Below are 18,367 nucleotides of genomic sequence, written 5' to 3'. Positions count from 1 at the left end.
TTTTCATCCATTGCCTCTTTCCATTTTGCACTTTCTACACTCTGTACTGCTTCTTTGTAGGTGTAGGGGATTCCATCATCAATCATCGGAAGTGCATAAGCCACCATGTTACAATACCGAGCAGGTTTCTTAATAACTCTTTTCGGTTTACTCGTTGCAATGGATTCTTGTTGTGTGGTTGCTGGAGTTGTTGCATCCTCTTCATCTGAACTTTCATCTGGATCTCCTTCAGTAGGGATTGTCTGAACAGTCTTTATAGGGATGACTGAAGTCTCCAACTCCACCTGTTGTGCATCACCAGACTGTTTTTCCTTCTCCTGTGATTTCTCTTGCTGTAACATGCCAGACTCATCAAAAGTGACATCTCTACTCAAAATCACTTTCTTTGATTTAGAACACCAGAGTCTGTAGCCTTTTACTCCTCCACTAAAGCCCAAAAATATAGCTTTCTTGGCTCTAGGATCTAGCTTGGACTCAGTAACATGATAATATGCTGAGCAACCAAATATACGCATAGAGTCATAATCATTTGCAGGAGAGCCTGACCATACCTCCAATGGGGTTCTTCCATCTAATGCGGCTGAAGGTAACCGATTAACAATATGACGAGCATAGCTTAATGCATCGCCCCAGAACACTTTGCTTAGTCCTGAATGTGATAGCATACATCAGACTTTCTCCACCAATGTGCGATTCATGCGTTCTGCTACTCCATTCTGTTGTGGTGTTTTGCGAACAGTAAAATGTCGCTTGATCCCTTCATTCTGACAAACTTCAAAGAAAGGATCTGAAGTGTACTCACCACCACTATCTGATCGAAGAGTCTTAACTCTCCTTCCAGTTTGAGTCTCCACCATTTTCTTCCATTTCAGAAAGATATCAAGGACCTCATCCTTGTGTTTCATCATGTACACCCATACTCGTCTTGAGAAATCATCAATAAAAGTAACAAACCAACGATTACCTCCAATAGATTCATTCTTTGAAGGTCCCCATACGTCTGTGTGAACATAATCTAGGATCCCTTTTGTGTTGTGTACCGCAGTGCCAAACTTGACCCTTGTCTGTTTTCCAAGAACACAATGCTCACAGAACCCATGCTTCCCAGTCTTGGCGCCTTTTAATAGACCTTGCTTGACTAATCCTTGCAAAGCCTTTTCACCAGCATGCCCTAAGCGCATGTGCCAAAGTCTGGAATTATCTGCTTCATCATCTTCTATGCTCTTGGAGACAGCTGTTGTACCAGTAACTGTAGATCCATCCAGGAAATATAAGTTTCCTTTCCTCGTGCCTCTTAAGACAACTAATGCACCACGGATTGCTCTTAAGACTCCACCATGCATGATAATCTTATAACCACTGGATTCTAGGACTCCAAGTGAGAAGAGATTTTTCTTCAAATCAGGTACATACCGTACATCTGTTCGTGTCTTGACTACCCCATTATGCATCTTCAGATGGATAGTCCCAATCCCTTTGATCTCACCATCATTACCCATCAACACAACTCCTCCATCGAACTCCTCGAGTCTCGAGAATAAGTGCTTGTTAGGGCACATGTGATAGGAACATGCAGAATCAAGAATCCATTCACCAGAATGGTTTTCTGGTGATGAGACCATGAATGCAGAGTCTCGTTCATCCTCATCTCGTGCAACGTTCACAGTTGGTTCATCTTTTTCCTTGTTGCCCTTAATTGGACAATCTTTCTTCCAGTGCCCTTTTTTGTGACAAAAGGCACACTCATCTTTTGCAAGATATCGTCTGTTTGATGATTCTCCTCTGGATTTTGAGCGAGATCTCCCTCGCCCTCGAAATCTTCTGGGGTTTGTTCTGCCTCTAACTGTCAATGCTTCTGACGTTGACTCCTTGTGAACAATCTGGTCCTTCTTCCGATACTCATTGTTCACCAAAGCATTGGACACATCAATGAATTTAATTTTTTCTTTACCATACAGTAAAGTGGTGACAAGATGTTCATATGTGTCAGACAGTGAATTTAATAACAGTAGAGCTTTATCTTCATCATCAATTTCCACATCTAAATTCTTCAAATCAGCTATCATTTTATTGAAATCATTCAGATGCTCATTCATAGAAGTACCTTTCTTATGCTGAAATCGGAAGATCCTTTTCTTCAAGTAGAGACGATTCTCTATACTCTTCTTCATAAACTTGTCCTCCAGTGCTTGCCATAATTTCTTTGCAGAGTTTTGTTCTGAAAAGGCGTACTTCTGATCCTTTACAAGACAAAGTCGGATGGAACTGCAAGCCAGCCGATTTATCCTTTCCCAGCTTTTATCATCCAGATCCTCTGGTTTATCTTCTAGAGTGAAATCTAAATTCATTTGGACAAGCATATCCATGACTTCACATTTCCACATGCCAAAATTACCTTTCCCATCAAACTTCTCCACCTCAAATTTGGTATTCGATACCGGGATGTATTGTGGAGGTATACTAGCATTCCCCACTGATTTTTCTTCTGGAATATCAGCCATTATGACGTCTTTGGATTACAAATGGAATCCCGAACTTGTTAAAACACACACTTTTATGCTCAAAAGTGTCAAAACAGTAACTTCGGTATGCTGTTTAACAAAACGGACACCACGATTGCGTCCGGAATGGTTGAAAATGCTAGGAACCAACTTGACTCGGCCAAAAACGGGTCAAAAAATCACTGAGTTGGCCAAAAACACCAATCTGACCGAGTTGACTCAGGAAAGGAATATTCTGTCTCTGATAAAGAATATTCTGTCACAGGAATATTCTCTTACTGTTAACGGAATATTCTTATTCTGTCAAGAGAATATTCTGCCACTGTTGGATGACGTGGCTGATGACAGGGCGATGTGGACCCTCTGTTGATGACGTGGATGATGACTCAGCGCCTACGTGTCGGATGACGTGGCTGTCTTCTCAGGCGAGAATTCCGGCACTGACTGGTTTTTCCGGCAGTTTTCCGGCGAAACTTCGGCGAGCTCTACAGGGCTCGTTTTAACTCCGATTTCGACGATCTTTATATCGCCGGACTCGTATCGACGAGAGGAATCTCCGCAGCTAGTCAAAAACAAGATCTGAGAACTTTGAAAATTCTGCAACTTTGAACAGAGAGCTGAAAAACGTGTTTTTCTGTGTTTAAGCTTCCCTAATGCTCTGATACCAATTTGTTGTGCATACTGGACCGAAAGCAAACACAAATAAAACACAAACAAGCAGATTTTACGTGGTTCCCCAAAACCGGGTACGTCCATGGAGGCAACAGATTGTATATTAATGGAGGAATGATACAAACACTCAACTCAACCCAATACAACCCCACAAAACCCAGTGTTTCACTCTTACACTCTTTTCTCTCAAATCTGCTTTGTCTTCCTCTGCACACTTGCACTCTCTCTACACTTCACTACTCTGCACTCTCTCCCGTCTCTCTCTTTATAGGTGAATGGAGAAGCATTGACAGCAACCCATGTGCAGAACCAACTACTACAATGACAAAAGTCATGGTGGTTGGAGAAAGGTTAACAAAAATGTTGACAATTGCTACGTAGTCTTCATTAGAGAGAACAATTGATACCAGGCGTACGGCCTTAACAAAATGGTTTTTTTTTTCCTAAATTATTTTTTAAAATTAATGTTTTTTTATATGTTCTTTTTTCAAAATTATATTTGTTTATATCTTTTTTTTTTATTTTGTTTATAGAGTTTTTTTTAAATGACACTTATTTTCTAGTTATTTTATATACATTTAATTTTTAAAGAGATTTTTTAAATTTATTTATATATATATTTTTATCTTTTATATAGATAAATTTTATTTTTCAAAAAACAATTATGTGCGAGATTAAATATCTTGATTTATATTTGTTTTTTTATTTTTTCAGTTTTATTTTTAGTTATTATTTATAATTTTTTTTATTTATTAACATACATAATTCTTGATTTATTTAATTACATAAATTTTTTATATTCACTTTAAAACCTTTTTAATTACAGAAACATGTCAAAAAAAATTCTATGTATATAATTTTTTTTATTGGAAAAAAAGCATCTAATCTAAAACGCTAGTCAAGTAACTAATACTATGCAACTACTGCGATTATAGATCAAGATACCCTTCAAAGCTCCCAGAATGCAAGAGAGACAGAGACATATAATATAGCGTTGGAGACCATATTGATGCTAGATCCATTTTATATGATTGGATTAAAATAGATAATTGCCGAAGCCATGCTAGCTCTGAATTTCCACAGCTGCTACCTGTTTTACTCCTGTAATACTTGATATAATACTTGAGAGCGTGATTGATGATTTCATGCGTGCCACTGTCATCATCAGTCAGCAACTGCTAAAGAGTTACTGTGATCTTTTTTTAAAACTTTAATGTTGCAGTTTGTATCACTAAAATATGTATCCACACGTTTGCATTAATATTTGTGTTATGATGAATCTAATGAAAATAATTACTATTCCTTACCTTGCCTATTACCTCAATTAATTGTCCAAGGTTTGGTAGTCTGATATGAATGCTACTTCCATGTGTTCACATGCATGTTCTTGGATTAAATCTGGGATGGTGATATTATCATGTCACGTGTTCACTGGTTAAATGTGCCCTTACTTCATTTATCAAATGCTTATAGATCGAAGTGTCCTTTGTTTATTTGTCAACTAGCCAATATTTGAGAATGAAAATACCAGTTTGTGTTGGTGTGGCAGTGACTGGAACACCCATATTCTTGGTTTAAAGAGCGTTTGGAAATGCGAGCCAACCCGTATTTTTAAAAAATTTAATTTTTTTTGTTAAAAATTAATTTTTTTATATATTTTGGATCGTTTTGATGTACTGATATCAAAAATAATTTTTTAAAAAATAAAAAAATATTATTTTGATGCATTACGGAATGAAAAACACTTTGAAAAGCAACCGCAACCACACTCTTAAACACGCCTAAACCCAAGGTTCAGCCCAATTCCAGACCAATTAGCCTATGTTTTTTTTTAAAAAAAAGTTGCTAAGAACATTGTTTTCTCTTTTTTCTTCTTTCTCTGCTGTGACTTTCCTCTTTTATTTACAAAAGGATTTCAGTTTTGAATTGAAGTGTTTGGTTCAAAAAAAGATTGAAGAAATAAGCAAGCATCTCCTTTTTTTTTTTCTCAGTTAGGGATTAATTATAGAAGGATTTAAGAAGTAATTAGTGTTTTTATATTATTTTAATGACATAATGATTTAAGGGATTGAATTAATGTATTAAGATGCTAGTTGGCTCGAAATAAACTCATTTAATGTCTGGAATTATGGGTTGTTGAAGAACAAATTGCATTATTATAAAGTTTGCAGATTTAGAGACTGATAGATCAAGATTCTGGAAATCTTAATCAATCGGTAGATCGATTTGCTAAACTGACCGATCAACCAACTAATTGTTGCTAGTTGACTGGTTGGTTTAAATCAGCCGTCCTGTTGGCCTATAATAGTGGTCAACCGATTGGTTATTCCGGTTGACCCAATAATAAAGTTTTATCGGGTGTGTTAAGTTTGATCAGTTTATGTTATATTCGGGATCAATTGAGTGAATTAGTTCGGTTTTATATTTACATTTTGGTCTTTATGCTTAGAGTTTTTAATCTTTGATGTTACATTTCATCGAGTAATCTTTTAAGTGTTTTTCGTATTCGTTATAAGCAGTGGCGAAGGGAGGGGGGGCTGGCAGGGGCCCCGGCCCCTGCAAGAAAATGCCCCTTCCTTGTAAATATGTAATAAAAGTAATGAAATTTTTTCTTGGCCCCCCAATTTATAATTTGGCCCTCCCTAATGTTTTTCTCTTGCTCCGCCCCTGGTTATAAGTTTTGCTAATATTTCTCCCAACGATCTTCAATAGTTTTTTGTTCTGCATCCGCTTGTCTTTTGCTTTTATTTTTTGGGTAAGTGAGATATTCTTTAATATGCATATAATATAAATAAATATGTATGTTGATTATATAACGAGTATAGCTAGCTAATCTCTTGAATATTTATATATGTTGCTTTATTTTTTAAATACTCATTCATTCTTGAATTTGTACTCGCATTATGTTGAACTAAATTCCATATAATTCGATATGATATATATTGCTCTGGTAATTATGTGAGTATCTATTATGTCTTGATGTTGGTATACTTGTTAGTAACTACATGCTAACAGAGAATATTTAATTTATATGCACATAGTATTTTGTATACCTAATTGGTGAGAGAGACATCAGCTTGTGATGACTAATCCTTTTATAATTGTAATATTTGGGTGTCATTTGATTATTTTCGGGTGTCATTTGATCTTTGATAAATATTTTATTATTTTATGTTAATATGTGTAGTATATATATTTAGATTGAGATATATTGAGTTAAAAAATATTAAAATATCTAAGATGTGATTTGTATAAATTATCTTAATATCTTTCGGTGAGAATAAAGAAGAAAACAATAAAATATCAAGAATATTTTTTTTAATATAAAAAAATGAGTATTGTCTATCCATCTAATTAATATGCGCGTAGATCTGACCAATTTCAGGGCCTATCCTAATTAACGGTGTAGAAAGGTATCAAAAATATAAAAATCAATTTGACACTAAAGAGTCAAGGAGATAATATTTATTTAAATTTATAATGTCACGCTATTGTTTTTGAAGAGCAACAAGACACGAGCAACACGGAACTCCATACACGGAGATTGCAGCTTCGAACTAAAAAAATGCCGTTCCCGATCTGATATGCAAGCCATATATAAGGACTTGTTTGGTTATGATAAAAAGTCATATAAAAATACTTGTTCAATACAAGTTGATCATTGGTCGGTTCTCGAATTTAGAAAAAAAGAAATAGTTCTTCTGATCAAGGCACTCCCAGTAACAATTTGATAATAAAACAGAGCTATGACTACTGACATATTAAAATTATAAACTTGTATATTTGTCATATTAAAATAATATTTTTTTATAATTTTAATATGTCAGTAATGTATTTTTTAAAAATATATTAAAATAATTTATTTTTATTTTTATACTGACATATTAAAATTATAAAAAAATATTAATTTAATATTTTTTTAATATAAACATATTTAAAAAAACATATAAAAATATAAGCTACTGTACTTTTTACGGGATCCAAAACCAGAAGAAGGTGACATTCAAGAACCATCTGTGCAATGTATTTACCAAACTCAAAGACAACTATAAAAGACATTTACAAGTCTTGATAGCCAAGAAATTGAATAGAATAAAATGGTACAAGAGACACCTTATACGTATGATTTTTCAGCTAGGTATATAGCAGAAACATGTCAAAAAACCATCTCAACCCAAAAGTTAAGTTGTTAGATGAAACTTCAATATATGATTTATATTATTTTCTAACACACCTCCTTAAATGAAAACCCTTTAAGCTTGAAATTTATACAGACTTACATTACCTTGTGCTTAATTTTTATCAAATAAATAGGGATGGTGAAATTCAAACTTGTAACTGTTTGGTAAGGTCGCAGGAAATGATTTATATTATTTTCTAACAAAACAACCTTCTTTAAAGAAACATCAAAGAAAAGAAAGATCCATTTCGTTGCAACAGTGATATTGCTGATACCAAATTATAAAATCACGGTTTCCAAATTCATACACAACCATAAGTTATCTTAGAAAAATCCAAGAACATGACCCTCGCTCCATCGATCATACACATAGTTTATTTATTTCTTGAAAGGATTAGATTCACTGCTCGAAACCCAAGAGTACATTTGAAGTGCATCTCAGACAAGTATAATTAAAAAAAAAAAACAGACATTATAAGACATAATAATCGTACTTGCATTAATGTTTTATTGACAACTTGGGGAAAAAGTAAGTTTTTATCTTTATGAATATTAATATTTTTGCAGCCCAGTGGCATGATAAAAAAAACCTCAGAGACTCATGCCTTACAAAATAATTAATTACTAGTTTTTTTGCGTGCACTCCATTGTTTCTGTGGATTTGAGATGTTAATAATGTTCCTGTGAGTATCGCTTCGTAAACAGCAGGTGTAATCTCATAATCTGCAAAGCAAACCCAGTTAAAGCCCAATATGACCGTTGTGGGTACGTATTCAAGATGGCAAGCCATGTGAGCATCTTTTTGTAAGGAGGAGGTAAATTAAACCCGGTCAAAACCCGATATGAATCTTAAAAAAAAAACAGATAGAAGGTGATGTTGGCTTCTTTTTTTTATGCAAAGAGAAAGTATAATCGTTGTTGATTTATTCAACACCAAAAACAAAAGAGTGCAGACCACTGGTAACAAGTTGACAGTGTCATTAAACCTGTTATAATAGGTTTAATTTTAAGATCTTATGACTCGATTTTTTACCTATAATTTGGGCTTGAAATTAAACCTATGAAAATTACTAAAACATAACCAAATTGATTCAGTGAGGTCAAAGATAATTTTGAAGAATAATTTTTTTATACATATAAAAAAGTAGGGTAAAATTTGTTTTAATACCGAGATAAATACATATTATACCATCCTCGTTAAAACTGAACTTAACATCAAATTCATAATCTGTGTTATGGGCATGTTATAAGTTGGTCCCCTGTTTCTTTTCCCTTCCCTTATCCTCACCCTAGTCAAGCTTTTATTGGGTTTCGGGTGGAATTGAATGTGGGTCTCAATTAAAAGAAAAAGATTTGAATTTGGTTCGGACTGAATTCAGAACTCATCAATTGAAGGTTTAACATGAAAGCATGGACTAAATTAAACAAATTGTCTAGAAAGCATGGGGAGCAGGCATCATACATGCCTACACGTGGAAACAAATGCAGGACTAAAGATACATGTGGTCTTTTTTCTCCTCATATTGGCGACGATGACCTTTTTCCTTCTTGTTTTTTTTTTTTTTTTGGTAATCTACAATATCAAATTGCCAAATATAAACGAATTCATAGTAACAATTTAATATATATATATATAATCAAATTATATAATTAGCTCAAATATAATATATAGAAAATTCCTCACTGCATTGCCAATCCCAAAGGGATGATCTGCTATTCCTCATCCTAGAATGATCGTAATATGGCGAGACAACATATCATGCTATTCCTCATCCTAGAAAAATGAAAAATGAAATTGATAATTTAAAAATAGTTTAATGGTATTATACAAAAACATACACTTGCATTTAAATATTTAGAATATTCTAGTAGGAAACTATACAACGAGCTTCCTCGATCGGCATCCCCTCTACACGTTAAATATCAACCATGCACCCAAAGAAACCGCAACCATCGTCTTCACAAGATAGTACCTTGCTCATTTTCTTTAACAATCTGTAACTCATTTCACAATGGTCAAAGCCAAAGGCATGACGCCTTTCCTCTTGCTACTCCTCATCTCTCCCTTCTCTACCACCACCGCCTCCAACACCGCCTGCCCCACCAATATTCCCGACACCACAGACACCTGCATCTCCTCTTCACAAGAAAACAAACTTGTCCCAATTAGACGTGAAGTCTATGGTGATGGTAGAATCTTTGATATTACTCATAGGTACACAGCCAACATGCCATCTTTCGGCACAGAAAATGGACTGGGCCAGTTCTTGCAGTTCCCTGAAAAAATTAAGAATGGGTCCATGGTCAATGTATCTGAGATGAAGATGGTGACTCACACTGGCACACATGTTGATGCACCTGGGCATTTCTATGATCACTACTTCGATGCAGGGTTTGATGTGGACACTCTAGACCTGGAAGTGCTCAACGGTAACTGTTTAAACAACCATATCAATCTTGATTATAGTTCTTGTTTTAATCTTTACAACAAGTAGAGATAATAATTTAATCAGATTTCCACCGATAATATTCACCCGACCGAATAGATAATTATTTATTGGATAGTTATTAATGAATAGAGTATAAATATTATTAAATTCAATCCAAAACTTGTTTAAATCTAACCCAAAATATATAAATATATGTATATTATATATATATATATATATTAACTATTTTTAATTTTTATTAAATGATAAATAATAATTAAATAATTAATACTCATATGGATACTCAAAACTTGATGAAAAATTTATAATAAAATATTTAAATTTTTTATCAAATAAATACTAAATATAATATATCAAGAAATATAGCTCATGAATTTCCATTACCATCCCTAACGATAAGTCCCTTCCTCGTTGGATTTGGATATTAATATGTAGAAAAAAGAAGTATCTTTTATTGGTTAAAAAAATTAGACAAGTTAATCTATGTATGATATTAGAGTACATTTAACATGATTTATGAAAAACATTTTTTTAGCCTTGAGTTTAATTAAATTTTTTTATATAAATAACTTATGGAAAAAAAATTAAACTTACTTTAAAAAAAAATTAAACTTACTTTAAGTTAAAAATATACTTCATAACTGTTATTGAATCAAAATATTTTTTTTTAAAGAGATATTGTATAAGTTAAATTTCATAAATTAAAAGTTAAAATTAAATTTTGATTTAATCCGGTTGGGGGAGGAAAAGGTGGTGCAGTTTGGCTTTTAATTTTGTAACATTCATCTTCTTTTTTTAATTTTGAGTGACGAGATCTCGTCCGTTGTTTTTTTTTTTTTTTTCGCTGTAGTGAATGTTATTACTAATTATTTACGTGCACTTAATTCTAAAGGTCCTGGGCTATTAATCGATGCTCCAAGGGGTACGAACATAACTGGTATGTATTTTAGTTACTATAATAATTATCATGTGTTTAGTTTTCCCTCTATGTTATTCGGCTATTTTGTGACGCTTGCACCTCCTTAATATTGCCATTTTGCAGCTGAGGTCATGAAGAGCTTAAATATTCCGAAAGGAGTTCGGCGTGTTCTTTTCAGAACAGACAATACTGATAGGTATACCAAATATCCTATAGATCTTAAACTTGAACCATATCTATATATATATATGAAATTATAAATGTTTTACGTCTGTGTCAGGTTAGATTTGACCCAGATTTCAAGTTGTAAGGCCCAAAGGGCTAGAATGGAAAATACATGACTTTTATTGGGCTGGCGCAGGCTATTATTACATTCGAATGTGACGATTTTTTGTTTTGGAGCATTGCTAAAATTTATCATCTGAAGGAAATTCAATTGGAAATTTTCAGGCGACTTATGTTCAAAAATCAGTTCGACACGAGCTTTGTGGGATTTACTCAGGACGGGGCAAAATGGTTGGTAGAGAACACTGACATTAAGCTTATTGGTAAGCTTTTGATCAATCTTCTTCAATTAAACATTTTCCACGTTCTATAGTTTAGTTTTTGTCAAACTTCTGTGTATGCTGTTTTTTCTTGAAAATTAAACTGATGTTTCCCTAACAGATAAGTTTGTTTACCTTGCCAACGTAGGAATTGACTACTTATCTGTTGCCGCTTGGAGTGATTTGGCTTCAGCTCATCTCGTCCTCTTGGAAAGCAGAGTAAGTCTAATTTGTCGTCCATTGACATTAAAGGATGTTCAACACTAATTAATTGTTATGCTAATTGTGTTGCAGGAAATCATCATTGTGGAAAGCTTAAAACTTGATGACATACAACCTGGACTATATTCTATCCATTGTTTACCTCTAAGGTTGCTAGGTGCTGAAGCTTCACCAATAAGATGCATTCTCGTCAAATGATAATTTTCCACTGTAAGTTTCTGACATCTCAACGTATTTAGCTTCCGGCGAGATGTATTTTCTTTCTCTAGGAAAGAAAATCTTCGTTCAACCAAAGCAAACGATGATAGTAAATTATTTTTATATTACTTCCCACTATATATTTTTTTTTTCTCTTTTATAACTGAACTTGATTAATTGTTATAGATTCAAGAGAATTGCTGAATTCTTGCAGGAAATGGGGATCAAAGCTTTGGTTGGTGGAGACAAATAAGATAAAGCTGACAGAGGATCATGGGCTCTGGCAGCATGAAGCTGTTTTATTAGGGTTTTTAGCCTATGGTGGTTGTATTTTTGCTTTTGTTTACGGGTTGTTCTTTATCATTGTGAATGGTATGTGTTTGATGGCAAAAAAATAAAAAATAAAAATAAAAACAAAAATTACGTAACTTCTCACAGCTGTAGGTGATTGAATTGGCAATCTAAATGGATGAAAACTGATATACTCTAAATAACCGAAATCTTAACGCCTAGTTGTTTTTACGAGTCTGGAAAGTTAGGTGTTTATTTAAATTATTTTCTTCTAACTTTGTCAGAAACATAGATCATATCGATGAAAATGGTTGTGCATGGATACTATCTATATCCGAATCTAAACTTAAAATTATTATTCATATTCAACTTGGAATCCTACGAGCATGAATTTTTAATATCCAAACCAGAAATTTATCGGCTTTCAAGTATTCATACTTGACACCTATACACGTTAAAAAAAATCAAAACAAAGAGCTTAATCAACCAGTTTTACAATTTAAACAAAACAAATTGGCGGATCTGCTACTAGAGCTGCATCTACTGTTGTTGGAGTTGGATCTTTTGCTTCTTCTGGAGCTGTTGCTGCACTGTTGGAGTGGCCCTTCCTTTGCCTCGGGTGGTTCTTCTACTGGTTGGAAAAGAGAGTGGGAGGGGGTGAGAGGATCTAGAGGAAGGAAAGTGACCGGAAAAGAAAAGTGTTCATATATATATCTTGGTATAAACATATTTTTTAAAAATCTTTAGGTTATTTGTATTTTGGATTGGATTCAAGTAGGGTAGAATAATATTCATATATCCAACTGGATAGGTCATGGTTTTCTAAAAATCTCTTCCATTTAAAGGCTATCACACGAAAATCATAATAAAAAATGGGGTTATGTTTTCTTCATGCTCAACTTCAAGTTTGATTAAGACGTGTCCGCGCCCAACTTCACATTGGATCAGGGATATAATCTGTCGATTTAGGGCACCTAGGATACTGATCACCGACAATAAAACCCAATTTGACAACTAGAAGATGAGAGAACAATGTGAAAGGCTGCAGAATAATCACAGGTTCTCTTTAGTATCACACCCCCAGACAAATGGGCAAGCTGATTTACCAACAGGGTCCTACTTAATGGTTTGAAGAAGAAGATAAAAGAGGCTAAGTTAGAATGGATAGAGCTCTTGAATGAAATCTTATAGACATACAGGACAAGAACAAAGACCTTAACAGGGGAAACCCCTTTCCTCCTCACATATGGAATTGAAGCCATGATTCCAGTAGAGATTGAATGTCTTAGCGCTAGAGTACTACACTTCTCTCCTCAAAACAATAAGCAAGGACTCAGAGTCAATCTGGACTTACTGGAAGAGTCCAGACTCACAGCTGCAATAAGGAATAAAGCTTACAGATACAAGGCTACTCAGTACCACAACATTAGAGTTAAAAACAGAACCTTCAAATAAGGAAACTTGGTACTAAGAAAGTTAGAAGCCACGAGCAACATAGAAAGTATAGGAAAGCTAGCTTCAAAGTGGGATGGTCCCTTCAGAGTGACACGAGTGATCAGAGCTAACACCTATCACCCACAAGATCTACAAGGCTCTAACCTTCCTCATGCATGGCATTCAGACCACCTTACGCTGTATCATTGTTGAATTCATCAATAAAGAATGCATATCTTTATCATTTGTGTTCTTACTTAATTTACATTCATTTCTCAAGAATACTTCCTACCAATCCAAATAGGGTTACAAACCTTTGTGGCATCCGGGGTCCACCTCTCCAAAACGATAATGAAGTTTTAAGTGAGCATTAACCTCCACTATCACCAATCAAGGTTACACACCCTTGTGGCATTTGAGATCCACTTCTCTAGGTAGTATTAGGGGATCAATGCTTCACTTTTCATGGTGACTTTCAACGCCCCCTTATTTCTTTTTGTCTAGCCTTTTTAGTTGGAAGTAAGAGCATTGGAGCGACCTTATCAGGTCTATCCTGTCTGTCCAAACGAGCTAAATACCTATATGTGCGGTCTGGAACCCGTATCTCTCATAGCAGCACAAGACCGATCTCTATGGCATTCAAGAGTACTGAGGCAGCCTTATCAAGCCCACCCCGTCTATCCAACTCGGGTTACATATCATGTGTGCGGTCTGGGACCCATATCTCTCATGGGTAGCACGAGTACCAGCCTTTACAATATTAAGAAGTGTAGGAACCAACCCTCCTACAACAACACTTCCTACTAATCCAAATAGGGTTACACACCTCTATGGCATCTAGGACCTATTTCTCCAGGATAATAGTGAATACCCAATGCTCTTCTGAGGAAGGACTGAGAACACATTGAAGACTCAAACAATGAACTCCATGTGAACATCATCCCTACCAGTAAGGCCCTGATAGGGGGAGTGTAAAAGACATCCTGATCAGGATTACGACTCAACTAAGGTTAGTCAAAAATTTATTTGGTTCTAAGTCTCCCTATCTTTCTAAAAAAAATAATTTGAGCACACTTGGGGGGCTACTGATGGGTCATGATTTTCTAAAAACCTCCCCCATTTAAAGGCCATCATATAAAAGTCATAACTCAAAATGGGGTTATGTTTTCTCTACACCTAACTCCTACTTAGGTCATGATGCATCCGCGCCTAACATCATGTTGGGCCAGGACTTACCCGCGCCTAACTTCAAGTTGGGACATGGCACGTCTGTACCCAATCCAATGTTGGGTCAGGATGTGCCCGCGCCCAACCCCATGTTAAGCTAGGACGCGCTCGCGCCCAACTAGTATTGGGTATAATCACAAGCTGAACCTAACTCCCTTTGGGTTTAATGTTCAAGCTGAACCCAACTCTTTTTAGGTTCAACGTATAGTAAAAGGTAACTCCATATTGAGCCTCTTATACTCCGGGTCTGGGTTAGTAATTATGATACTCATTACATCTCATTAAATACAAACAAATAGTCCATGCTTATATTAATTAGATGTGATGGTATGAGCAGTAGAATAATAATATTTTACCATTACGAGATTACATCTCTACCCCTCCTATGTTTTATGAAGCAAGTCAAGTCAGGTAATATAAAAGGAAGCTTGAGTATATAGAAAAAAAAAAAGGTTTGAAACCTTATGCTTTTAGACATAAACACAATCCTTATTCTTCTCTAACTTTTACAACTTCTTCTAGTTCCTCTCTATCTTCATAAAAGCTTATTAATACCTTTATTAAAGTCTTTTTTCTACATAAAAATACCTTATACTAACTTGATCTTCGAAGGGTCACACAACAACACCTCTAGGGGTCTCTAAAGGACATTATGCAGGTATTCACTTAAGAGAAGATTTACAACCTCTGAAGAAATCTATTAAAAAAGAAGTCAATGCATTCTAAAAGTAAAGGTCGTAGAACACACTGTGAATGAGCTACAAGGATCTTAAGGAATAATTCCTTCCAGAATATTCCCTATGATTTTTGTAGCACCATCACAACTTAAAACTTGATATTTTATATATGAGTCAATAAATTTCTTACTTGCTCGGATCGGGTGGAATGTGTATCCATCAAACACAAGAGTAAAATTATCATCTTAACATACATGCATTTTCTATATATTTTTTGATTAGGCATGTCATATTGATCGTTGTATTTTATATACAGAGAGAGATTTTAGGTTTATGTACGATCATAACATTTTAAATGAGTCAGGCAGACAATGGAGACATTAGATCAATTTTAAAAATGATTTGGGACTTGATTGAAATGACATTGTTTTATTTGGTTTTCCTCTGCTTGTGACGAGGCAACTCTATCTTAAAAGACTTTGTTAAAAAATTAAAATCATATCTTTGAATTGTTTAATAATTACATTTTAAAGATTATTTGATGTTATATTACTAATTCTTTATAGGATATTGTTTCCACATCATCAATTTCCATTATATATATATAATGTGGGCTTTTTACTATATCACTAGATTGTGAGTTGCTACAATGAAATTATAATTTTATCATTTAGTGCAAAAAAAAAAAAATAGAAGCCTCCGTGCCAAAAGCAACTTGATCTTTTTCAATAGTTCATCGGTTATTAAAAAGTTATTAGAGGGTATATACATCTTTAAAAAAACATTTACATTTTTCTCTAAGTAAAAAACAAAATAGAACTATCAACCAAGGTTTTTTTTTAGTCATTTTGTTTTTTAGCATATAGTAAAAAGATATTTTTGCCCTTAAAAATAAAGAAAAAATAAAGCATGGATTTTAAGGCATTTTAGTTCTTTCACACAGTTTTTTTTTTTTTTTTTGTAAATTTTAGACTCAAGAAGTGCATTTTCATCTTTTAACATTGAATAATTAATTTTTTATTCAAAAAAGCTATTGACACATGCTCATAACATGCCAACATGTGAGAGGTGTCTGTACCATTTGAATGTCACATGCAATGCCTCCTAGTGATGGGATTTGCCCTTTCATCATGTGTTGGAAGTGCCACCATTCCCTATTCCTCTTGGCACGGTGCGTGATGGTGGTTGATGAGCAATTTGTTGGTGGTAGTTATTTCCTTTTTCCCTTTATTTTCTCTCTCCAACCTGAAAAAAATACACATTTTTCCTCTTTGTTTTCTATATTTCAATTATAATCTTTATTCTTTTAATTTTAATTTTATTTTTGTTCTTGGCTCTTTTATAGAAGTTTTGTTTTTTTTTTCAATTTAATCCTTTAATTAGAATTTGTCATATATTATTTTTTCTAATTTGGTCTTTATTCTTTTGATTTTTCTTTCTTAGCCTTTTTGTTAAAGTTTTATTAGTTTTCAATTTCATCCTTCAATCTAAGTTTATGGTGTATTATTTTTTCCAATTTGGGTTCCATTCTTTTGATTTGTTTTTCCTTTTGCTAAAGTTATTTTTCTTTCAATTTAACCCTTTAATTGAAATTTTTTGTTGCTCTCAAATTTATTTTTTATTTTGATTTTCACTCTCATTCTTTTAATTATAATTTTTTGATTTAAATCTTTTTGTGTAATTGATTTTTTATGGTTTCATCCTTTGGCGTTTGATTTGCCGAAGATTGGGCTTTGCGGCTTTTTCATTTGTGATGCTTTTAATCTAATGACCCGAGTCAAGAGTTTGAAAGGTTAATGCAGTTCAACATTTTTTTTTGTCTCATTTTCTTTTTCGATTTCATTGTTCTACGTTATTGTTTTTTTTTTTTAAGATTGGTTTTAGTAGTTATCTTTAATTGTTTTTTATCGGTTTATCTCGATCTTATGATTTAGACTACGGGTTTTACGGGCCTTTCTTGAATAGAGTGTTTTTTTTAAAAAAAATTGTTTGTATTTAATTTTTTATATTGTTTTGATTTATCTAAAATTTGTTTTGTTTTATAGAGATTAAATGTATTTTTTAAAATAAAAATATTTATTTTTTGATAATATTTCTAATGTGTTTGGCCTTGTATATATATATTTTTTATTTTATTCAATTAATGAACTTCTATTTCTATTTATCTTTCATTGATTTTAATAAAAAATTTAGCAAATATAACCAGGTAAATATTTTATTTTATGATATCAAATATCTTAATTTACATTTATTTCTCAAACTGATAATTTTTTTAGTTTCACTTTTAGTTATTGTTAATTACTTTTTTTGTTTATTTACATAGATGATTATTGATTTATTTATTTAATTAGATGCTTGAATAAACTTTTTGATTTACACTTTAATTTTTTTTTATGTTAGAAAACACGTTGAAATAGCTTGCATATCCAATTGTTTTTTGAAAACAAAATATACAACCCTCGGCAGAGCATGAGTCAATACTAGGTTGTTAGCCTATGTTACGTTGTGAGTTGGATTAAATTTTTTTTTAACATATAAAAGAAACATTCAAGCATTTCAAGCATTGCTAATGTTTTCTAGTAAAAAGAAAAATAAATCATGTGGATGTTGATTCAAATTGACTTGATCGACTTGATGGGTTCAAAAGTAATTCGAACGACTTATAAAAACATAGTTTGACTCACATAAATTCAAGACAACATATTTTCAAAAAATATATTTTGAAATGGTAAAATTGTTTTAATTATGTGTATTTGATTTTTGATATTGTTCTGATTTATCTATAATTTGTTTTGTTTTATAGAGATTAAATTTATTTTTTGATAATATTTCTAATATGTTCGACTTTGCATAATTTTTTTCCTTTTATTTTATTCAATCAATAAATTTATTTTTTTTATTATCTTTCATTGATTTTAATAAACAAATTCAGAAAATACAATCAGGTAAATATATTATTTTACAAGATCAAATATCTTAATTTATATCTATCTATTAATTTTTTTCAATTTTACTTTTAGTGATTCTTAACGAGTTTTTTTTGTTTATTTA

At 33.1% G+C, this 18,367-nt stretch overlaps 1 protein-coding gene across 1 annotated transcript; it reads left to right on the top strand.

Moving 5' to 3' along the window:
- Positions 1-9,265: 9,265 nt before the first annotated feature.
- LOC133679862 (cyclase-like protein 2) lies at positions 9,266-12,115 on the top strand. Its single transcript, XM_062102581.1, has 7 exons — positions 9,266-9,783; positions 10,696-10,740; positions 10,846-10,918; positions 11,173-11,270; positions 11,416-11,486; positions 11,562-11,699; positions 11,902-12,115. Exons 1-6 carry the CDS (start codon positions 9,366-9,368, stop codon positions 11,685-11,687), a joined length of 831 nt encoding a protein of 276 aa, XP_061958565.1. The 5' UTR covers positions 9,266-9,365; the 3' UTR covers positions 11,688-11,699; positions 11,902-12,115.
- Positions 12,116-18,367: the final 6,252 nt, after the last annotated feature.

Source organism: Populus nigra, chromosome 1, assembly GCF_951802175.1.
Source record: "Populus nigra chromosome 1, ddPopNigr1.1, whole genome shotgun sequence".
Classification (NCBI taxonomy): Eukaryota; Viridiplantae; Streptophyta; class Magnoliopsida; order Malpighiales; family Salicaceae; genus Populus; species Populus nigra.
Note: the sequence above shows the minus strand (reverse complement) of the source record. Positions and strands in the feature narration are given on the sequence as shown.